The sequence below is a fragment of the Rattus norvegicus genome, unplaced genomic scaffold (genome assembly GCF_021556685.1).
Source record: "Rattus norvegicus strain SHRSP/BbbUtx unplaced genomic scaffold, alternate assembly SHRSP_T2T unassigned-0000047, whole genome shotgun sequence".
Taxonomy (NCBI): Eukaryota; Metazoa; Chordata; class Mammalia; order Rodentia; family Muridae; genus Rattus; species Rattus norvegicus.
In genome coordinates this window covers 116,346-140,396 of record NW_028238796.1, presented here as the reverse complement: position 1 = coordinate 140,396, position 24,051 = coordinate 116,346, and the positions used below count along the sequence as shown (strand labels likewise).

Below are 24,051 nucleotides of genomic sequence, written 5' to 3'. Positions count from 1 at the left end.
CTGACACACTTTACTCAATTGTTAGCGTCCATGTGGTTCTTCTGAGAGAGCAGCAGATGCTCTACCCTGTGAGTCGTCACCACAGCTCCTGCAGGTGGCTTTTGTTACTCCACAAGAGGTGCTGTGTTAGGTGGACAGGATCACCTCCAATTAAATAGAGAGATCTCAGGATATGTGTGTTCACAGGGAACTTACTGAGCCGTGCGTGCTCAACGTGTTAGGTTGTCAGGCATCCCTACAGGGCTCTGGTGTTCCCACTGCTCATTGTGGGTCAGGATCATCCTCCAGTATCACTTAGTTTTCATATTAGAGCAGATCTTTCACCATATATCAGTGATGACCATATGTATTATACACATCTGATAAAATACAGAATAGAAACTAGCTTCTTGTAGGCCAGATTGGCATTATCAGTTTTTTGATTGTTAGCAAGAAAATTATTTTAATCTAAGCAGTTTAGGAAGGAACCTCCAGAGCATCCATAGTGAATGTAGCTTGCAGCTGTGAACACAGGTTTCTTTTGGAGAGCAGGCCTGTGCAAGCCCAACCGAGGTGGGACAGTGCAAGCTATCCTTTTTCCATGGCCAATCTGGGATCGTATTGAGAATGTATTTTTTCCAGGTGACTGATTTCCAATTTGTGGAATTGGTCTAACTTGCTGAGAGTGGAGGTGACTCAGAGAGTTAAAGTACAGAAGGAATAATCCAGAATGTCCACAAAAGCTTGCTGTCACCCCAGGGCTTTTAAAAGCTCAGCAGCTAGAGAAGCAATGTAGTATTTGGTTATTCTCATGCTTAGGTCTAGTCATTCATTATAAGCTGAACATGACACAAAAAGTGTCATCTGTGTCACAATAGAAACTAGTTGTACTAGATTCACCCCACACTAGCACATCACTACCGTGTTTGAGGTTCTCAGTTACTATCTAAGAACCTGGAAGAGGCCTGGGTCTTGCTACACAAACTCATAATTTATGTCTTCATGACACTGTGTGCTTTGTTCTGTTAATGCTACCATTGGCATACAATACCTTGGATACTTTGTGCTGACATCTGTGACCTGAGACAATAGTTCATGTCATCCTAACCTGAATAAACTGTCCTTAGAGTACAGTGTGGTAGGAGGGGCCTTCTTTTCCTATGAGATAGCAAAACATTTCCAGGCTTCAGTCAAGTCTGACAGCCATTGTCCAGTACCTGTCTTGAGATGTCCACATTTTCAGCTAAGAGTCTTCATCCAGGCTGCTCTGTAATTCTGTAGAAGATTAATAGGGTTCCTGTCCTAGGATTTAATTCTGCATGACTGTACTTGCCGAACATGCTCAAAGCCCTGTGATCCACCCTAGCCCTCTGTGCTTTAGAGAAAGAAAATAAAGAGCCACTTTGCACTTGAAGTTTCTCCTCCAACAAAAGGAGAGCCTGCATAGGGCCTTTAAGTAACTCTAAGCCCCAGCTTCCCCACAGCTCCCTCCATCAATTCCATTATTGGTGTGTTTTCACTACTACTCACTTTCTTCCGTGTGCAAAGAATGTGCACCATGTCACATGTGTCACACACGTGTGTGTGTGTGTGTGTGTGTGTGTGTGTGTGTGTGTGTGTGTTTGGTCCCTAGTGAAAACTGTCGAGATACATGCAGACTCATGCTACTACTGTCCCATGGTACCTTGCAGGGAACCCTGAAATGGTGGCTACTTTAATACAGTCTAAACCGGGTGTGCATGGTTTCTGTAAGGTCACCACTACAGAGAGCAGGAAAAGCTTCAGTAGTCACATGGATGTGATCAATCAGTGTTAGTCATGCCCTTCCCGCATGGTAGACTGCAGGTTGTCTGTCCCCATCACTTTGCTCTCTTGTGCCCAAACAATGCCAAGGTCAGGGCCATTGAGCCGTGAGGCAGAGGCTCACCACCCTCAGTCCTGCCTACGACCCCTAAGACTGTCTCTTTCGGGTGTGTGCGTGCTGGACACTCATGGATCCTGAGATCTCCGCAGCTGAGGTGAAACAGTACCGGAGCCATTGAAATGTGGGCACACATTTGGTTTTGGAGCTGGGCCACTCTTTGACCTTTGGTGAGTGGAGAGACAACTGTTGGCTGAGCCTTTGTTGAACCGCATGGCCCCTGGCCACGTCAGCAGTCAGCAGTATCAAAGCTGAGCAACCAGTGTTTTATGTTCCATTTTGTCATCGCTGGTCAGTGTTCTGATGCCACAGCATATGGCTGGCCTCAATCTCCCCATGTGGCCACAATCCCTAATTGATATGGCCTCCACTTCCCAAGTGCCACTGGGATTTCTGTAGAACCCCTAAGGCAGCAGCAAGCAGGAGCTCCTGGCTATTCCCTCCCTGCTCTCTTGATCTGCAAGTCGTTCTGTGTACATATGTCTATTCCCTCATATACTCTTGATGCCATGATACCTTAATAAACACTTGATTCATGCCCTGATGGCCAGTTTTCAACTGCTACCTGACACCATCTATAATCGCCTGGGAAATGAGGGACTATGTGGATCAGACTGGCCTTTGAGCATGACTATGCGTCACTGTCTTCGTTGCTGTGGGAGATGCCAGACAGCCTCTTTTCTGATCCTAGAGTCCCTATACCCAGTCACTTGTCCCCTCTACAGCCAGACCCTACTTCTGCTCCTAGGCACTGTCTTGGACTTCCTTCCCTCAGGTGGCTTCTCTCCTTTGGTTGCTGCAGAAACCTGTTATGAGGAAAGGAACAGGGAGTTAAGAGTTCAAAGCCATCTTCCCATTGATGTTCTTTCTCAGAGGTCAGTGGGACACTTAAAGAGTTTTGTGTATACATTTTATTAAGCAAGGGACAATCATGCATCAGACACAGGAAACGAACAGCACATCTACCGGACCTCCTTCAACACCTGGGCATCTCTTCTGGCCTGTGCTTCTGTGTGCTGAAACCTGGGGACCAACTTCCTGTGGTGTTTCCCAGGATGACTATGCACATTACTACACTGGCGTAAATCCTCAAAACTCACAAACAGCAACGGGACCGCCACAGGAACGGTTCTCCATCAACAGATACCACAGACCAGCAAGCAGAAGCATGGGAGGGTGGTGCTGTGGTTCACACACTTCTCTTTCCTCACTAGGGCAGGTGACCCGCTGAAGAAAACAAGGAGGCAGGATGGAAGAGGAAAACTAAAACCCAGTCCTTGCATTAAACACCCAAGCACATTTAGACTAGAAGAGAGAAGTTTGCCAAGAATGAGGGCCACTTTGGACATCCATCATCAATAGCCCTGGCTGTCTAGGCCAGCATCAGATCCAGCAGTCTCCAGGCAGGTGTCAGCCAGGCCCTCAAGGGCACTAAGAGCATTAACCATGAAGAATAGAACAAGATCTCTGCCTCTTGCCTGCCTGACAGCCAAGCATGTGTATGCCCTGGCTATGCTCACGCTGGGACCCCTGCGAGATATTAAGATATAGAGACCTGATAGTTGATTAGGACCCTGTTCGAAAAGGAAGATACCGGATATTTCCCTCTGGCATCCATATGTGCATGCATGGTTGTACATGCTGGTAGAATCTCTCTCTCTCTCTCTCTCTCTCTCTCTCTCTCTCACACACACACACACACACACACACACACACACACATATTCAAAGTTTTGAAGCACAGCATAAGAATCTCTGGGACTCTAAGCCTGACCAGCCTCATCTGTGAGCCACAGCTTCTGTGTGAGAGCTCCTTTGTGTGAGAGGCATAGGGTGACTGAGGAAGGTTGCTGGTGTCCATCCCTGGCCTGCATGTGCATGCATACAGAGACATGGACACATGCACATGCTGAGTACCCCTCATCCAATCCTGAAATCTGAAAACACTGAATTTCAAATCCAGGCATTCTCCTAACCTACACCTTCCCTCAGGAATTGGAGATGAGGCCTTGCAAGAATCCTCAACCAGTGAGACTGGCCCAGACCTTCTGAGATCCATTCTGCCCCAGGAGAACACAGCAGGTGGTATCAGGACAACACAGAAACTCAAGACTCCAGCCTGATGCAGGGACTGCCTGCTGGGTTAGGAGAAGACTCAGCATCAGGTTCCTAAACAAAAACATCACCTCTGAACACACGGGGTCACTGTGGCTATGCCTTCAAGGCATCTTCAGCAGCAGCTTAAATGGACTAGGGATGATTATGGGAATCTGCCTGCAGGGTGATGTGGGAATCCTTTTGCTAAGGCTTGATCGATAGATGTTGCCACAGAAACCCTTGAACTCTTCTTGGAGTACAGTCCAGGCAGAGGCTGAACACAAAACATCCTGATTATGAACTGAGTTTAACAGATAATCCGGAACCTGAAGGCCACAGGCCCAAAGGTCTGCACTGCAGGGGTGACGCATCACTGCAGGGATGACCACACAGTGCAGGGGTTAGGTGTCACTGCAGGAATGACCACACACTGCAGGGGTGAGGAGTCACTGCAGGGATGACCACACACTGCAGGGGTGAGGAGTCACTGCAGGGATGACCACACAGTGCAGGGGTGAGGTGTCACTGCGGGGATGACCACACACTGCAGGGGTGAGGTGTCACTGCGGGGATGACCACACACTGCAGGGGTGAGGTGTCACTGCGGGGATGACCACACACTGCAGGGGTGAGGCATCACTCAGGGGATGACCACACACTTCAGGGGTGAGATGCCACTGCAGAGGTGACCACACACTGCAGGGGTGAGGTGTCACCGCAGGGATGACCACACAGTGCAGGGGTGAGGCATCACTGCGGGGATGACCACACACTGCAGGGTTGGGGCATCACTGCGGGGATGACCACACACTGCAGGGGTGAGGTGTCACTGCGGGGATGACCACACAGTGCAGGGTTGGGGCATCACTGCGGGGATGACCACACACTGCAGGGGTGAGGTGTCACTGCGGGGATGACCACACAGTGCAGGGGTGAGGTGTCACTGCGGGGATGACCACACAGTGCAGGGGTGGGGCATCACTGTGGGGATGACCACACACTGCAGGGGTGAGGTGTCACTGCGGGGATGACCACACAGTGCAGGGGTGAGGTGTCACTGCGGGGATGACCACACACTGCAGGGGTGAGACATCACTTCGGGGATGACCACACACTGCAGGGGCGAGGAGTCACTTCGGGGATGACCACACACTGCAGGGGTGAGGTGTCACTTCGGGGATGACCACACAGTGCAGGGGTGAGGTGTCACTGCGGGGATGACCACACAGTGCAGGGGTGAGGTGTCACTGCGGGGATGACCACACACTGCAGGGGTGAGGTGTCACTGTGGGGATGACCACACTGCAGGGGTGAGGTGTCCCTGCAGGGATGACCAGGAAGCTGACTGAGCTCCTCAGGGCTCTCCCTGTCCTGAATGTGCTTCCTTCTAGGTGAGCACTGCAGCTTTCAGGGTGCTGGAGGCCTGTGTGGGCAGCAGTAGAAACTGCTAGCCTTGTTATTCACAGCTGAAACTATCACACAGGACATTCCAGAAGTGACCACCACCAAAGTGGGGCCTTTCACAGCATTCTGGGTAGGATGGCAAAAGCCCCATGACAATTTCGCCTGCGAGCCATACCAAATGTCTGCTGTCAGTGCCTGTCTCTTAGGAGCCACCTGGATGATTCAGGGGATGGTCCTGAAGAAAAGGCTTGGCAAAATTGAGGTCTCCAAAGCAAGAGGAGCAGTGAGGAGGTGCAGGGGCCGTAGACCATGGAGACTGATATATGCTGATGCTAGATACCCAGACTCATCCCTGTGTCCAAGTCTGGATGTCACAGAGGCACCTGGCAAAGGTCCCAACAGTTTCCTTCAGGATTCAGCTGTCTCCCTACTTGCCCTCCACCTAACCCACTTCCTGTGGTTCTGGGAGTCAAGGACTTCATCACCTGTTTCGTTTTCTTGTCATATTTCAGGTACTGTGACTCGACCACTCTTCCTCCTGCAGGAGACACATCATTTGTCACAGAACAGGACTGATGCACCAGGAAGACCCATAGCATAACCAGGACGCTACAATGAAAACATGACTGGCCCTTCATGCTGAATGACAGGAAAAGCACCCGGCCTTCTCTTTGTTGCAGACTGGATTCCTCAGCCTTCCTGTTATGAACAGGGCACTAGTACCCTTCACAGGATACTTAGTGTTTATAAGACATTTATAGAATTCATCTTGTATATAGGCCATTGGGCTAGGAGCCAGCATCAAGGCATCAAGTAGGAGGAAATACAGAAACATTCTAGGAAGGGACAGCCAGGGGCCAGTGGGATGGCTCAGTGATTGAGGACCAGAGTTCAGTTTCCAGCACATGGATGTTCACAGTCATCTACAGAATCAGATCTAGGGGGTCCCATGACCTCCCCAGCTCCCAAGCAGCTACATGTGTGCGTCTTAGACACTTCTCACTCACCGTGAAACAACCTAAGCCACAAAACATCCCACACCTTCTTGGATGGGCCCATCCCTGGGGGAGTCTTGTGTGTTCTGGGCTTCAACTCTAGGAAGGCTTGGCCTTGTTTTATAGGATGTCTTATTCCTTATTTCAGCAGAGAGAAAAAAAATCCAGTCCTGGAACCCTAGAGGACACTGCCATGATGTCACTGCTGTGCTGGCATAGGCTTAGAGATATCTCCATGATCCATCCGAGTCACCTAGAGCTCAGGGAATGATGGAAAAGTACACGTGAGTCTACCCAGAGCTTGCAACCATAAGAAAGCTCGGAAAACACAGGACACTTGTGGTATTCTGATCCTGGGTCAATTCAAGCCTCTTGAGCCTGGAGCTAAGACAAACAGTTACACTGGCCTGAGTGCACAGGCCAGATCTCAGAGCCTGTTTGCCAACCACGGAACACTCTAGATCCCTCCTCTCAGCTGGACCTTGTTCCTCTACACATCTTCTGCCCAAGCTTCTCAAGAAATGAAGCTACCAGGTTAATAGGACAACAAACTGAAGGCAGCAAGAGCCTTCAGGTGCCCAGTGTCAGTGACGTCTTTCTTTCTTTCTCTCTTTCTTTCTCTCTTTCTTTCTTTCTCTCCCTCTTTCTCTCTCTCTCTCTTTCTTCCTTTCTTTCTCTCTTTCTTTCTCTCTCTCTCTCTCTCCCTCCCTCCCTCCCTCCTTCCCTCCCTCCCTCCCTTCCTTTCTTTCTTCCTTCCTTTCTTTCTTTCTCTTTCTCTGTTTTAATCTTGGAGACAGGGTTCCTTTGTGTAGCTGATCTGGAACTGGCTCTGTAGAGGAAGCTGGCCTAGAATTCACAGAGATCTGTCTGCCTCTGCCTCCAAAGTGTTAGGATCAAAGGTATGTGCCACCACCACTACTTATCCTTCTGTTTTAAAGGAAGAATGTAGCCCTACATGGCAGCGTGAGTTTAGTCCCAGGATGGACATTCTTTATCACCAGGTCTCAGGGTGGAACTGGATATGTGACCCCGTGCTATAGCACTGTCCAGAGTGGGCAATGCAGCTTCTGAAGAGGAATGCAGGCCTGGCCTCCAGACCTCCACCTTCAAGGCCTCTCTTGAGAGCCTGATGCCCTGGCAAAAGAGACTCCATCTCTCCAGAGGACCTGTGCAGTCAAATGACACCTCAGTGATGAAAAATATCAGTCCCCAAAGGCATGCCGCTAAGCAGAGATAGCCTCAGTCATGCACCTCTGCCCATCCCCAGTTCCTCATGTCAATAACTCAACATTTCATGAACTAGATGTCAATACTTGAGGCAGGAGGATCAGTAGTTTACTGGCCAGTCTGGGCTCTATGAGATGCTCTCCCTGAAATCAGAGCCAGCAGGAAATTCAGTTTGAAAGCTCTTTGTAGCCGAGCTCAACGACCTGGTTCAGAGCCTGGGACCCCGCACGGTAGGATAAAGTAACTCCCATGCTTTTTCCTCCACCTTCAACACTCATGATTTGGAATGCACACCCCTACAATGAGATCAATACACATGGAATAAAAAATTAAACAGAAACATTAATGAAGACAATGCAGACATTTTTTAAAAAGGATCCTGGGAACCCTCACTTTGCACTTTCCTTTCCTTTGTCTTGAGAACAGCACATGCACCAGTGACTGGAGACTTCCTGCAAGAGAGAGAGGAGAGATGCACTGTTCATTCAGCCGGGGAGCTGTGCAAAGACCAGAGCCACCCGCCTTTTTCAGACAGTGGGAGCTGGGCACAAGTGTGGGCTGCTCCTACTAGAGGCACCACAAGAAGAGGACCATCTTCCTCAAACCTTCCTGGAAGTCAGAGCACTGGCTATGGACTTCCCTCAATCCTCAGAGGACTCTCTTTCAGCGATGGCTCAGAGCCTCTTAGGACAGAGAGGGACCAGAGCTTCCCCCCAAAGCAAGATCCCTGTCTTATCTGACAGGTATGAGGGCTTAGGGATGGGACAGAGGATGTGACAAGGTTACATGTAGCACAGGGCTAGGTTAATAAGGAATCAAAGAGGAAAGAAACCTGGAAGATTCCTCATCTGTTCTTTTTTGCTCTGTTCGTAGGGATGAGGTGGCAGTGTGGGGTAGAGGACTAGGACACAGCACAGCCTTCTCTGCTCATGGTGAGCTTTCTAGGCTGCCTGGTCACTGTGACCAGCAACTTTTCAACTGTGCCACTCTACTACCAAGGCTGACACAACTGGTGCACCATGTAGCAATAGGACTTTACTGACTTAGCGACATTTGGAATCACACAATGATCATGTGTCACAGAAGAGTTTTTTTTTTTTTTTAAGAAAAGGATTTTTAAAAAACTATTTATTTTGTCCATATGAGTGAGTACGCTGTCCCTGTTTTCAGACACAACAGTAGAGGGTAGAAGATGAGATTAAAAATGATTATAAGACACAGTGTGGTTGCTGGGAATTGAACTCAGATCCTCTGGAAGAGCAGTCAGTGGTCTTAACCACTGAGCCATCCCTCCAGCCCCAGTATATTGTATTTTCAATGTTGTTTGTTTTTATTTCTTTTCTCACCTATGTCTGTATGGCGTTTCTGTGAGTACAGGTGCTCATGTGCTTGTGTAAAGGTCAGGGACAACCTGAGCACAGGTCCTCACCTTCTACCTCTCGTCCATGGCTGTGATTGCTAGGCTAGCCCTTCCCCCTAATCCTAGAGACTGTCCACTTTAGGCTCCTGTCTCCCTGTGGGAAGGGCTGGATGACAGACACTACTGCATCCAGGTTCATGTGGCTTCTAGGGACCTAAACTGTTGTTGGGCTTGTTCAGATGAAAATAAACACCATTTCACAGCCCTGGCTGGGCCAGGCAGCGCACGGGTCTTTGCTGCTCTTGCAGAAGACTTGAGTTCAGTCTCCAGCACCAGGGTCAGGTGGCTCACAACCACCTGAAACTCCAGGTCCAGGGACTTCCAAGCTCTTCTGGATAAAGCTACATGGCAAAAGCAGGGCTGGGAGCTGGAGGCTTCTGGTGTTGGCTTCTCCCTGCAGTAGGGGGCAAATCATGGGCATGTGAGGTAACATGGAACCCTGTAATTCTACAAAGTGCAGAAGCTCCTGATGTCCCTCATGGTGCCCTAGAGCCTGCTCACCACACATGGAGGCTTCAGTAACATGGCCTTGTCCTGACCTGTGTGCACTCTGCATCCTCACTCTCTACCCCCTGCTTTTCTGGGTTGGAAGTCTCAGGTGTAGGAGGCGCCAACCATAGGCCTCTTCACTTAGCATTTCAGCATTTTACCCACTTGACCTTCACCAGGCATCCTTTGCTCTACACAGTTACCTCAGCCTGTGACCCTCATCCTCCAGACTCTTGTGAAGCAAACACCCATGTGTGTGGAGCTCTCATAGTTAGCCAGGGCTAAAGGGGAAGGCAGCAAATCCTTCATGAACTCTAGAGCTCCTGAGGCCTAGGAAAATGTCTATACCGGTGCTAAACTCATGCTGACCTGTAAGACTACATTTTTCCTTTAAACAGAAGGATGTGTGGTGGTGGTGGTGGCACAGGCCTTTGATCCTAACACTTGGGAGGCAGAGGCAGACAGATTTCTGAATTCAGGGCAGCTTCTTCTACAGAGCTAATTCCAGGTCAGCTACACAAAAAACAACACTGTCTCCAAGAGTAAAACAAAAAGAGAAAGAAAGAAAGAAAGAAAGAAAGAAAGAAAGAAAGAAAGGAAGGAAGGAAGAAAGAAGTGAAAGGAAGGAAGGAAGGAAGGAAGGAAGGCAGGAAGGATTCATATTTTGTATACAATGAGATGCCTGCCTGTCTATACCTGAACCACCATGTTAACTATAACTCTTGTCACATCTGTATTAATTCAAATACTGAAGGCCAAATGGTTAAATCTTAATGACTATACAATTGGGGGGTGGTGCTGAAGAGATGGTTGGTTTAGTGGCTAAGAGCAGAAGACCAAGGTTCAGTTCCCAGTGTCCACATGGTGGCTCCTATTAACCTGTAATTGCAGTTCTAGGGAATCAGTCTGGACTTCACGGGCACCACACATACCACATGGTGCACAAGCATTTATTAGGTGAAACACTCAGGCACATAAAATAAGTAAATAAAATATATGTTTAACAGACACTGTGATTCAGGAAGTTCTTAGTGACTTTGGTTATCATTTCTCTCTCCCAGAGACCTGTCTTCCTCATGGCTCAGCCTCCCTGGCTTCTAGGACATTCCCTAGCTCTGTGGAGCATGAAGTACTCAACACCATAAGCCAAGCATTGCAGAGCAAACTGCACCTTCACTACTACACCTTCACCATGGCTGTGTCTAAAGGGAGAGACTTGGAATCCCACAGAGGCAAGGCCAAACCTGTTGGGCTATGTGAGCCCAGCCACTCAATAGTCAGATCTATTCCTGTCCTTGGCTATGGCATTAGGCTCTTAAGACAAATTAATCTGAAGGATATCAACAGCTATGCTGTTAGACCTCTCATTGCTCTGCCCGACCTCCAAGCTCCGTTTTATTGGCTCAAATTCACACCCGAACTCCTCTCCTGCCTCAGCCACCATCAGCTCTTCTACTCCTCTCCACCTGTGCTCTGAGTAATCCACACTAAGGTGGACGTTAACCTCTTGTGGACCTCCAGACATAGGCTTGTGATTACTCTTCATTGGCTGTTTTGTATGGGTAGGCAGGTTCTTCTAGTCTCATGCAGAACACTGCTCACACATTTTGGATCTTACAACACCCTCTTGATTGAGAATCCTGACTAATGACTGACTGAGCCTTCCATCCCTGAAGCCACCCTCTGTCTACCAGTCCAAGATGAGAATCCCCACCCTAACCCCAGGGTGTCCAGTTTCATCTCAGTAGCTAGACTCTGAACTGCCCAATATCTTTTGGATCTCTGCCTCTAATTCTCTGACAATTCGTTCCTATTTTATTTTTTTGGTTCTTTTTTTTTTTCCGGAGCTGGGGACCGAACCCAGGGCCTTGTGCTTCCTAGGCAAGCGCTCTACCACTGAGCTAAATCCCCAACCCCCCCCCCCCGTCCTCTTTTCTTTAAAATAAAAACACATTTTGTTGTTTATTTTTTGAGACAGGGTTTCTCTGTTCGGCCCTGGCAGTTCTGATATGCTCTCTGTAGACCAGACTTGTCAGGAAACCAGATATCTCCCTGCCTTGGCCTCTTAAGCACTGGGATTACTGGATTTTGCCCGAAAGTTTAATTAAAAATCATTTAGTGGCAGTGCATGTTGGCACATGCCTTTAATTCAATCCATTGGGAGGTAGAGGCATTGTGAGTTCCAGGACAGCCAGGGCTATATATTAACACCTTGTCTCAAAGAAAACAAGCCAAAAATGAAACAAAAATGTTGCAATATGGTCTTAGGTATGTAACTGAGTCTGTTCTTGAACTCTGAATCCTCCCACTTTCACTCAGGTGCTAATCAGCAGGCTTCTGTCTTGACTTTCACTGAGCACTCAGGGCTGCCATGACTGTTACCTCTCCCAGTGTTAACTCCTGACTCTCTCATCAGCATCATCACAAAACTCCTGTCAAGAATTAAGGAAACCTGAATTCTAAGGAACTCCAGTATTTCCAAAGCTCACTCTAACACAGATGTATCCTATGCTGAAGTAAAATGGTGACAGCTGGAGGTCTTAATTCCAGGACTTGGGACAGAGGGGTTGAAGGATCTTGAATTCAAGGTTATTTTTATGTTACATTGTTGCTCAAAGCGAGTTGGGCTGCTACAAGATACCCTGTCTAAAACTATACCAAACACACCTAAAATGAGACAGAGGAGTTTGAGTGGGCACAGATGGGAAAGCTGTGCACTTTGTGGCTAAGCCACCTGCTGCCAGCACCAAAGTCCATGCACAACCCCGATTCTGAGCTGCGTCTGGGACCCTGCTCAGGAGAATGCAGCAAAGTAGCTCAGATCCAGGGCTTTTGGTCTAAGAGGAATTCAGGCAGTCACACTTTGGATGCCAGTTCTCCAGCTCAACTGCCTGTCAGCACAGGATCTGGTCTTAGTCATGGCTTGACACCCCTAAATTCCTCCCAGCTGTGCTCTGAACTCACCCTGTGCCCTGTTCTGATGAATCTGCCATTCTCCACGGGAGTAGCCTCAAGAAGTCCCTCTCATTTGAAGCGCCACTCAGAGTGCACTAAACACTGCTGGGGAGGGGCGTGGCCAGCAGAGCACCCACCCCTTTTAGTTGTAGAACATTTAGCTCTAGAGTGAGCACTGCTGTGCATTGTGGAACTTAAGCAGTATCCCAGTCTTGGCCTGGGAAGAGCCATTGACGCCCACACTTTCTGGGGCGACATTGTCTCCTGAGGATAGAGTCAGGCCAGGAGCAGCAACTGATGTTCACGAGAGACAAACTTTCTTCACCTCCTGCCCATGCTGGCCCTAGGATCTGGGCTTTTTTGGTGACATGAGTGCTGAGCCTCCCAGGTAGATGGGTTTTCAGGGGTCAGGTGGTGATTGTCACCAAAGATATCCATAAGGATAAGTCATACTGTACTAATTCCCATATTAAATCCCTTCTCACAAGTCACAGAGGCCATAGTGGGTCCTAAATGTGGAGTCAGGTTCCTGTGCACTTTTGAGGAGACTGGTCAGATGTTTAGGCTTCGTGATATTTTGTTGGCATTATTTTGGGGGGATTTTATTTTTACTGTTGGGGCCAAACCTGGGGCTGCCATGTGGAGGGAAAAGGCTTTGCCATAGCTGTAGATCATCCCTAATTATAAACTCCTGAATTCTCCCAATCCTGGAACTATCTAGGTCCCTCACATGATGCAACCTTTGGGGCATTCCTCACATAGAATCATGGGGTGGACTGCATCCCAAAGAGAGACAGTGGGAAATGTTCCCCAGTGTCTCCCTGTCACTGTGATGATAGGAGTGCTGACCAGTGGAATGCAGGCCCCATGTGAAAGCCTTTTGGTTTCTACTTGAGTGGAATCTTCACCATGCCTTTTTTTTTTTTTCTTGAAACACAGGTTGCCCTGGAACTTACAGTCTTCCATCACCCTGACTCAGTTTCCCATGACTGGGATCATAGGCTTAAATTACTATGCCCATTTTTCTTTTTTGTATTTATAAATCTGCTAAAAAGCCAGAAGGATCCAGAATGTAAAATGGTGCGGTCCAAGGCATTTCCAACAGGGGATTCTTGACCTAGGAGTATCCAGACCAGTGTTTATTGTGTGGCTACTTCATTCCCATAACAGCTTATATTTGACAAAGAATTCCAAGTTGTGATATCACTGGGCAGCAGGTGATATCCCACACAGCAGGACTGACTCAGGTTGTAATTAAGGCTGGAGAAACTTACTAGGACCCTGGTAATCCTACCATCCTGGGGCCTTTAGATAGCCTTAATCTGATCTTCCCCTCTGTGCTATTAATCAATTGCTCTTGAAGGTAGATTTGAATTTACAGTCACTGTGAGGCAGGAGAATTAGGACCCTACGGTCACTCTGGGCTCCATAGGAAGAGCCTGTTTCAATAGTAAAAGGGGTCACCTGTGAGTTCTTACTGTCTTCCCTGAGGCCTTACTGCTGGAGTTAGACTAGCTGTCTCACCAATTGAAGTAGAGGGCAGAATGCTGGTGCCTTCTATAGTGAGGACTAGTGACAGATGGTCTATGGAAATTCTAGAAAGGTCTACAAGTATTTATGTCCTGTGCATGGGAACTGCTGGCTTCCCTGTGTCCTTTGCCTTTATTTTGCAGTCCATGGGGCACCTGGAAATGTCCCCAAACCAGGCTGTACACAGGGCCTGTCCCGTGACTCTCACTTGCACTCAGAGCCTGCCTGATAGTCATAGGTCTGACAGAGTCCTGACACCTGCAGAGACCACTATAAGGGACCCTGCAATCCCCACACTGCCCATCAGTGTCTATAATGTCCCTATACGACACTGAGACGGTCTAAGCTCCTTCCAATATTTATGCTGCATCAGAATCTGACCATTGCTACTTTTGCTCCTCTCATACCCACACTAGAAGCCCTGTACCCACACTAGTCCCAGCTGGCCTGTTGCCTACTGACATCTCATGGACTCTGCCCCAATATTCCCTCTTTGCCTGGGTCCCTGCAACTGTGTCCAGTTCTGGCTGCTTCCCTGCCTCCCCACTTCCATTTTCCAAATGGCCACATTGACACATGGGTTTCTGGGTCTCCCACTCCTCGGATGCTGGGAACAGGTTCATTCTTTGCTGTTTGAATGGTTGTCCTAACACTGGAGGACCTTGCTTCAAGTAGTGGCAGTCAAACCTGGTGCTGATCGTGTCAGATCTGTCCAGGCTGTCTGTGTGACTGTGGAATGCGCCTCTGTTTTGGCTGAGTGTTATTTACCTCCCTCATGGCCATGTGATAACCAGACCATGAGCATGTTCATTGTTTGGAAAGAAGGGTGTGGAGGACATATGCTCCTCACCCTAGCATTAGTGGAAAAAAGACATAGGTAGATGCTGCATTCTAGACCATCCTGGGCTATAGAAACTCTGCCTCGAAGAATGCAGGTGGAGCAGGGCTGGGGTTCAGTTGGTTGCCTAGCAGCCTACCACATTGAGCAGGCACTGCTCAACCACCTGTACATACACATCTCCTGAGATCTCTCTCCTAAATGGGAGGTGATCGTGTCCACCTAGTACAGCACATGCCCTGGAAGGACAAAAGCTACCTACAGGAGCTGTGGTGATGACTCCCAGGTTAGAGCATCTGCTGCTCTCTCAGAAGAACCACATGGACCCTAACAATCATCTACAATGGGGAATGCTATTCCCTCTTTTGGATCATGAGGGAAATGCACTCAGGAGTGGCCCAGACATACATTTGAAAAAAAAAATCCATTGAGTTACATGATAAAAATAAATATAATCAGCAACAATAAAAAACACAGCATATGAATGATCAAGTGAAACAGCACCTATAAAAACCTATTTCCCAAAATGACGTTGATGGTCATTATCTTTGTGGTTTAATACTAATGCTGTATTGTAAGAAAACCTGAGGCACATGGTTCTCCATTAGGATTATTCTATATTCCTTTGTGAAAGTTGTCATTTTTTCTGCAGCACTACAGGCATGAGTGTGAGTTACTCAATATCTGGTGCACACAGTCAATAAGGAATGTGTGTTGTAGACTGATATAGACTAGGATGAGCAGAAGACATGACAGCATGGATACAGTATGTCAGTGATTACATCATAAAGTGTGTGTCCATAAAAAAAGTCACATTATCCACACAAAAGACACTATCACCCTGTGTACCCCTTGGTGGCTTTGAATTCCCTATTTACCCATGCTGCCTGGACCATGTAAAGATCCATATCCAGCTGTCAGTTCTAAGTCTACAGGAGTGGAAAGGACCCTTGAATAAGATGGTCTTAAGAGTCAAGAGTTACAAATCAATTTTTATTCATAAGGAATACAATTTACAAAAAACAGGCATAAAATGAACAACTAAAATGGTATAAAAAATGAAAAACAGTAACAAGAATATATAACTATGAAATAACAAAAAGAAAACTTCAATGAAAATCATAACCAAAAACATTTCTTAACAGCATTTTCTTAACGAACATTTAGAAACACAGTTGCAGTGCTTTTTCTCCTCTAGGACGTGAGATGTCCAGGTAGTCCCCTCAGTTGTCTCTCAAATGGTGTTGTCCGTATGAGAAAGGAGAAAGACCTCAATGAGATAGGCTGGCATATGGATACATAAATTTAGGGTCTCTATACATTGAGGAAATTATCTGAGAAGAAGAATATTCCCCCAAAAAGTCTTTGACTGTGAGGATTGTCGTCACAGGGAACTCCTGAGGAAGAAACTCACTCTTCAGGGGGCTGTCTTCCTGGGATCCGTCCTATGCCATGTCTCCTGCAGTTTCTGAGACCTGGGAGGAGAAGGCAGCTATTAAGACACTGATTTGGTGGGGACATGCATACCAGCTGTCAAGTTGCTGCCTTCTGTCCCCTCAGCTGCATTGGACAGACAGCACTGATCTTTTCACTGAAATCATTGCTGATATCTCTGCAGGCTGGGAACATCACCAGCAACCCTCACAGTACTGTGGGAGAACAAGCTGCTCCTCAGACTCTACCAGTGCAAACCAAGAATGGGGAAATGGGGAGAGACCTAATTGGGGTGCAGGAAGAAAGGAGAAGGCCACATGATACCCAGATCAAAGCCAATGACCAGGACTCATTTGCCATTTGCACTTGGTTCTTATCCCTACAAGGTGCTTCCAACCATAACATGACCCCTGTATGACCTTTGTCACAAGACCAAGAACTCGTTCAAAACTCTTCATAGCATCCAATCTGTGATAGGGAGATGCAGTCATATGATATGTTATTTCTCTGTCACCATTTCTGGACTGCAGTTTCAAAAAGGGCAGAGAAGTATAATTGCCAATAACTCAGTTTCTGAAGAGTGGTTAACATCCCAGAATACTTGTGCATACACAGAGCAATGAATAACTCTATCACATAAGGTGGGTGACTGACTGGGTGTGGGGAGATTAGAAAGGTGATAGGGGAAGCAAAGATGTATCCAATAGGCAAATGGTATCAGACATTGTTAATCTGACTCAGCTGCTTGTTCCTACCACATTTTGCTGGGTCTGGAGGTTGCTGGCCTTCTCCTGTTCTTCTTCATCATTCGGGTTCAACTCAAACAAATATCGCTGTAACTCCTTGCTCTCCTGCTTCAATGTGACCAACTTCTTCTTCATACATGCCTGGTCCATCAGGAGCCGGCTGTGCAGGTTGCTGGAAACACACTCTGCATAGTAAGCTCCTGAAGCCTCTTCCTACCATTCCAACTGCCAAATCCCACAAAGTCCACCAGGACCCAGATACCCATAAAGACTTCATAGAATACATCTCCATACATGTAAGGCTGCTGCACAAACAGCAAATGGCCAATCCAGGGAAGAATAAATTGTTTCTGTGACCCAAGCACCAATAAGAGTCCATGTCTGTCCAAAAGAACAAGGGATCTACAACTACCCATGAGAGCCCAATGCATCGGGACAGCATCAATTAGTAGGCAGCAAATAACCACAAGAGGACAGTATGACCAAGGGAGGTCATGCAAACCATGTGGTCCACACATTGAGCTTTGTTAAACCTGGTAAGACCCCAGAGCCGCAGGTTGGCCTAATAACACTCTGATGCCTGAATCAGTGTAGTTCTATCCAGAGCCTTGTAAAGATGCATAGACACTGTGGTGAGAAGTCACAGTCTCTTAAAGAACTGAAACTGAGTCCAAAAGACCCACAGCACAGTGATATTTAAACAGCAGAAGACATGGACCCAGAGCTGCAGGCTCTCCAGTCCAGAACAAAGAGAGGCAGCAATGGCCATTCCACAAGTGATGGGCCCTTCTGACCAGTACTTACCGATAGAAGTTAATCTCCTTCTTGAGCTCCTGAAATTTCTCACGATGTTCAATGTTCTTTGTGTCTAAATTGTGCAGTAATGACATGACCTCTTTCTCCTTTATCTTCAAGTTTTCATAAAATGGATTTGGCCTGAAGTAGGGGCTGGCCCCAGGAAGATAGAACCCAATGAACATCGAGGTTTAGGATTATATGAACTCAGGCTGTGTCCTGTACTACCCCAGTCCTGGAAGGACACTTTCTGAATTCTACATATTTGAATTCTTCAGCTTCAGAAACTTGGAATTGTGTGCCCAGGACAACAGAAGCTAAGCACCCAGATAAAGGGTTCCCTGGCTCACTTTTTTCAATCAGGAGGGCTGGATCTGCATTCAAACCTGTTATGCTGTCAAGAGCCTAGGCCACAGAGCTTACCAAACCACACACACACACACACACACACACACACACACACACACACACACACATCCAGAAACCTCTGATTTCATTTTTCCTGTTTTGACAAGTGGAATGCTACAAGCCGAATAACTAATATTCTAGAGGCAGACAGTACACATAATTCTGGAGATGAGACCAGATATTGCCACAAACTTATAATCTGCTCAAGGCATACAAATGTATAGACAAATGTGACCACACAGGCAAAGAACTGTACTGTTGAAAGTGGGGCTTCCAAAATAAAGTACTTACACCTCCATGAAACTATTATACAGGTAAATCCTGAGGTCAAAAAACAGACCCCTAAATTCCAAGGGTGGAGGGACACAGAAACATATAAAAGTTGTGCATATGCATGCAGACCTGTGCACACACAGACACACAAACTGGGACACACCCACAAGAAAAGAAAATTAAACAGACTCAGAGAATGAGAAAGAGAGACAAATATGGAAAGAGCACAATGAGAATCATTAGAAATGTATGCACCATTACTGTCTCAGTGTTTAAGGCACACAGACAAGAAGGAACAGGCCAGAGCCTCAGGCCTTCTAGTTAAGCATGGAGATGAACAATGTGGGACCTGTTACCTAAGGGTGCTGCCATGAGATGATAGCGTTCAGTCACATTCCTAGCAAGTACAAACACTGTCCACAAACTCACAGCACCTAGAACCTTGCAAAGCTGCCACTTGTCAAGGGCTTTCCAATTGTACACTGGGAACTCATGCTCCAGTGACTTTATCCCTGAATTCTTCACTCAGATCACAAGTTCAGATTTTCAACAGGCAGAATCAGAGAGTCCATGTCCAAACTCACTCCTCAGTAAGGGTCAGGTTCTGAATCTCCTCTCTATGGGAGATGAGGTTTAGAACAAGGTCCTTTGTTTGGAGCAATGCATACCTCTTGTTCATGGATCCACCTGTCACATAAAGGAGGCGATCAGTCAGCTCATTTCTCTCCTTGGTAGTTAGCTCCAGTTCTCTATTCAGCCTCTCCTCTTCCTCGTTGTCCTGCACCTTGTTTAGGATATTTTCAGGGGATGAGGTCTGTCTGCAGGCCTCTGTAGGTAGAAGAACACAAGTGAACCCGCATGGGGTGAATGCATAGAGCATACACAGACCACAGTGAGGTCTAAACAGGAGAACATGCTTGGAAGCCAGTGTCACTGCAAGAAGTTTGGTCTGTGTAAGAGGCATCCTAAGTGGATCACAGTCCCCCCACTACTATATAGAGACCAAGAGATGTAAGCAGCCAGGTGTTCCCTATACCCGCCCACACAGGCTTACAAGTACCAGAGACATGCCTTCTCCAGGATTATTATCAGGTACGCAGGCTACAACCTGGTTTCAGGACCCTCACCCCTCTGGTTTCAGAAGTCAGATCATCAATTCAGCATCCACAATGACTTGATTGATCAGGGAAACTCAGATATCCTACACTGTTACTCTAGTCCAATAACTTTGCATTAAAAAGTCATGTAGGGGGAGGACATGGTCAACAGACTTATTAATTACCCCTACTGAAATGACAAATGCCCCAGAAGTGCCAATAGGTTACAGGCTCTTTCTCTACCTGCTCCATATAGTTTGGCTAGTGTAGAAAAATATCTGCCACACAGAACCTCTAATATATGAAGGTAAGATTGGCCCCGTCAGCCAGAGGTAGTCAGAGGAGTTCTAAGAATATAAGGTCATGGCCAGGAGCACAGTTCTCTCCCTCTTACTACTGTCAGATAGTCACTGAATTGAAAGAAGCAATGAAAGTGAAGTACATTGATGCCCTGTTTAATTCAGAAAAGTTATACCCTCCATGACTCCTGGTGGTGTTATAATATCAATTTAACATACCAAATGCACTGTAAAAGTAAAGACTAGAAGTTCACCCAATAATAGCATAGGCATTGCCATATCCTCCATGTGGTTATGGAGAAACTAATGATGTGAAAACCTTGACTTTCAGGAATTGTGATAATCATGGAATTCAATATCTGTGGAGATGTTCCAGTGGTTGTGGCCCATTGCTATAAAGGCCATCTGAAGGCCCCCACACTCACCCCTGAGAGGAAGATCAACATACACTGCCCAGAACTTACTCCACATTCCCCATGTGTCCATCATTACCTTTAGGTTTCGTTTGCTTCACTCTAGACTCTTCTCTATCAACATCAACTCTCCCAAAGCACCTACAAAGACGGGAAAACATGTCTGTGGATATATCCTTTGGACACTAAGAGAAAAAGTAGGGAATTGGTTGTCATAACGATACTGGTGACATCACAGGGATTCCAAGGTCTCTCTAGGAGACAATAGAATGTCCACGAAGGGACGGCTGATGTCACGGAGAACAGACTTTGCCTCCTTGCTAATGTTCTCCCTGTACTGAGCAAAAGCTGATGGACCCTTTTCAGGGGACTTCCCTGTGGCATAGCCACTGAGCACCACATGCTTCCAAAGCCAAATTTGGCTCTAGGCTTGATTGGAAAAACCTAAGTCATTGCTATGTATCTAAATGAGTGCTTCCTCCCCAATCCCTGCACAGAAGTGTTTCATCCTACCTCAAATTCTCCTCAGTCAGCAATATTACCCATTAAAGATTACTGAGAAATCACACCAGTTCCTATAAGTAGCCAAAGAGGTCTCCTGTCTCATCATGTGCAGGTGCATGAAATCACACCCAGAAATAGCCTATAGGATAGGTGGCAATGTGGGTGTGTGTTATAGGTACAACCTGAAGCTTTGTGCTTAACATTTGACAGTTGCCACCAGATTCTTTAGGAGAAAGAATTGCATTCATTATGGTCCTGGCAACAATGTGGTGATCTGTTAGGAGAGGAAACTGAAATATTGGATCCACCAGTGAATGCACCCTCAGACTGAGTGTGGGGCTCTCCTCTTTGCACTTAAGTTACCAAAGCAGGATTGCTTACAGGCCTCTCTAAGCTATAACATGTGATTTCATCTGAAAAATAAAATAGTCAGCAGATGTGGGGGGGGGGGGATGCAGCCAAAGGAGTAGGAGAAGCCTAGAGACATAACTCAGTGGACAGAGTAAGAAACAAGCATCTTCACTCCTGTTTCATGGATCACCCCACAAAACACAAAAGCATGTATCGTACTAAAAAAAAAAGCCAGTTATTTTGTTGAATGCATACACTAATACTGTTTACAGTATTAGTAGCAAAGCTCAGATTTTGGGGGCAGATCCATGACTTGAACTATCTTCCTGACAACATATAAATCAATCAATCAATCAATAAATAAATAAATAAATAAGAAAAAAACCACAAAAATAAAAAACACAAAAAGCACAAGCCTCTCATGTGAAGTTACAGAAGAGTGATCCAGTGGTCACTTCTGACCAGGCCATTTTAGCTATGACAGTGCATAGTGACCCTTAATTTGATGGGTCCTATATAAAGCTTTGTGCAATATTGTCATTTTAACAAACCTCATCCAGAACATACATAACGACACAGGATATGATTGCCATGTCCTTGCTGTGTATCAAGTTATTTTTCTGTGTCCTGATTGTCAGGCATATTACACCACCAATCTGAGATGGCTGGTAGACTTGGAAGAAAGTGGATATGAAAGATCCCCGTTTGATATCAGTACAGCCATTTCTTAAGAATGAGAATCCTTTAAGCTGGCCCTCGCTTAGCCCCTAGACGTTAGACAATAGACCAGAAAGTACAGAAAGCACATTCCCACCCACTCTCTAGGAAGCTGCCCGACCATAAGAACAGAGGGTATAGAACATATTTACTGCAGGGCAATTACAAGACAGGAAACATCTCTGGGAAGCTGACTGATCACTATAGAAGTGAGATGTCCTTGGTACTGAATGCAGCTGTGCTATAGGCTGACATCGCTATAGCCTTGTCCTGGGAACCCCAGAACAGAAACACCTGCCAAGACAGATATCCTTGGTCCTTGTCCTGGGAACCCCAGGATAAGAAAACATATATCAAGTCAGACATCCTTCCTACTGAAATAGCTACATTGATGTGGTTACGGCCTTATCCCAGGACGAGAAACATCTGCCTAGTTATCCTTGGCACTGAAATAGCTGAGCTAATGAAACTGTGTGATCATAAATGACTGTTTAAGCTGTACATTTCTGTTGTTTGAGGCTCCTCACATCCCTCCTCGTGAGGACCGTGTCGAGCCCCAGTGCATTGGTATCCCAAAGTAAACCTCTTGTTTTTACATCAAGACTGAGTCCTGTGTGTTCATGGGGTGGTGATTGTCCTCAGGACTGGAGCGAGAGTCTCCTCTGTCTGAGGTTCTTTCAGATAAAGCTATAGTTGTGGGTTACACACCTCAATTCTCATTGGCTAATGCTGTCCTCACAGTCCTTGGAGGCCCCTTTGTAAGACTACCTGTTGGAAAGTAGAAGCAGCTTTATTTGAGCTCAAAGTGAACCTGACGAGCAACGTAGAGAACAAGATGGGGTAATTGAGAACCTGTCTAAAACCAGCACAGAAACCCACCCTTCATTCAAAGCATCATCTACCAATTCTTGAATTTTTACCATTCTCTGCCAACCAGTCTTTCATTCAGGAAAGGTAGAAAAAAAGTGGAAATGATCTTTTTATACTAAGGACCTTGATCTGTCTTTCCTTAGGTCCACGTTAAGAACAAATGAAATGGGTATCACCATCTGAACAACTTAGTATCACCTACTCAGCATTTCTAGCCTAATACTGTGCCTATGGCAATCTCAAGCTTCCCTGAGTGTTGCTGCCCCAGCAAGAAGAATAAAGAACTGAGGTCAAACCCCACTTAACCTTTCAAGGGGTTAGAAGAAAGCCATCAGAGATACTGATTAAATCTCTTGATTAGATTAAATCAAGATGATACAACGTGAATCTATTGGGATATTCAACCATACATCTTCCTCACAACCCCACCTATCTGAGTTCATTGCTTGGCAGAATTCATGCCCCACCATCCTAGATATTTCTTGATTCATTGCTGCCAAGGGCCAGGTTTCCTGAGTTTTGTTTTTTGTAGAATTGGGTGTAGTCAATCATAGTTGCCCTCTGTAAGAAATGACAAATATCTATAATAACTGACCACACTGGACTTGTGTATACAAGTACAGTGGTGGAAAATTCAGCATAACTGAGGAGTGGGAAATCACCACTGTGTCCTGGCCTTTCTCTGCCCATATCACAGCTCACAGGCGGCTGGGGCAAACCTTGAGTTCCTCTGTAGAAACAGAGTGATGTTGAATGGACACTGAGCAGGCAGAGCAACACAGCTGAGGCAACTCAATTCCAGCAACAAATGCATTATGTGTTTCCCATCTTAACAGCTCCTTTTGAGGACTTGTCCCCACACCTAGCTTAAACACAGCAATTTTCATACATGCCTGCCTGCTATTTCATATTGTTGCTGTAATACGCCTCCACATCATAGATTTCAAAAAAGAAAGAAAATAAACCTGACAGTGAGAAGGGTGATGCTTGTCAACATCTAGTGTGTTGGGGGCCCAGGTATGGTCACAAATAACCAGGACACAGGGGATGCAAAGCAAAGGCAGATGCAACTGCATGCAGCTGCAAGTTTATTAACCCTTATACAGGCATGAATATGGATTACCTCACTTTCCCTTTTGGCAAGATATAATAAGATCGTTATTCCCATGATATCAGGAACGACTGAGGCAAGACTAGGCAAAGAAGTGAGACTAAGCAAAGGCTTCTCCTTAAAATATCTGTATAGCAAGTCACCCCTCTTGCTAGTATCACAATCTACTTGTCATACCC

The 24,051-nt window shown here is 46.5% G+C and overlaps 2 protein-coding genes across 9 annotated transcripts in view; both read right to left on the bottom strand.

Moving 5' to 3' along the window:
* The window catches only part of LOC147997824 (disks large homolog 5-like), a 96,117-nt gene that overhangs the window by 49,487 nt on the left and 22,579 nt on the right, over positions 1-24,051 (bottom strand). The gene's annotated exons all lie outside the window — the stretch shown is intronic.
* LOC147997826 (disks large homolog 5-like) lies at positions 15,834-20,480 on the bottom strand. Its single transcript, XM_087601576.1, has 5 exons — positions 20,399-20,480; positions 19,179-19,338; positions 17,839-17,982; positions 17,044-17,206; positions 15,834-16,329 (listed from the first exon to the last, which is right to left on the bottom strand). Exons 1-5 carry the CDS (start codon positions 20,478-20,480, stop codon positions 16,300-16,302), a joined length of 579 nt encoding a protein of 192 aa, XP_087457702.1. The 3' UTR covers positions 15,834-16,299.

What these genes read in the sequence shown, in the direction of transcription:
- LOC147997826 (XM_087601576.1), bottom strand. Translation starts at nt 20,480, where the DNA reads ATGTTTTCCCGTCTTTGTAGGTGCTTTGGGAGAGTTGATGTTGATAGA. An exon ending in GGTGGATCCATGAACAAGAG is followed by an intron (nt 17,983 to 19,178) that starts GTATGCATTGCT and finishes TCCTGGGGCCAG; the next exon opens with CCCCTACTTCAGGCCAAATC. An exon ending in TCCAGACCCAGCAAAATGTG is followed by an intron (nt 16,330 to 17,043) that starts GTAGGAACAAGC and finishes TTCTCCTCCCAG; the next exon opens with GTCTCAGAAACTGCAGGAGA.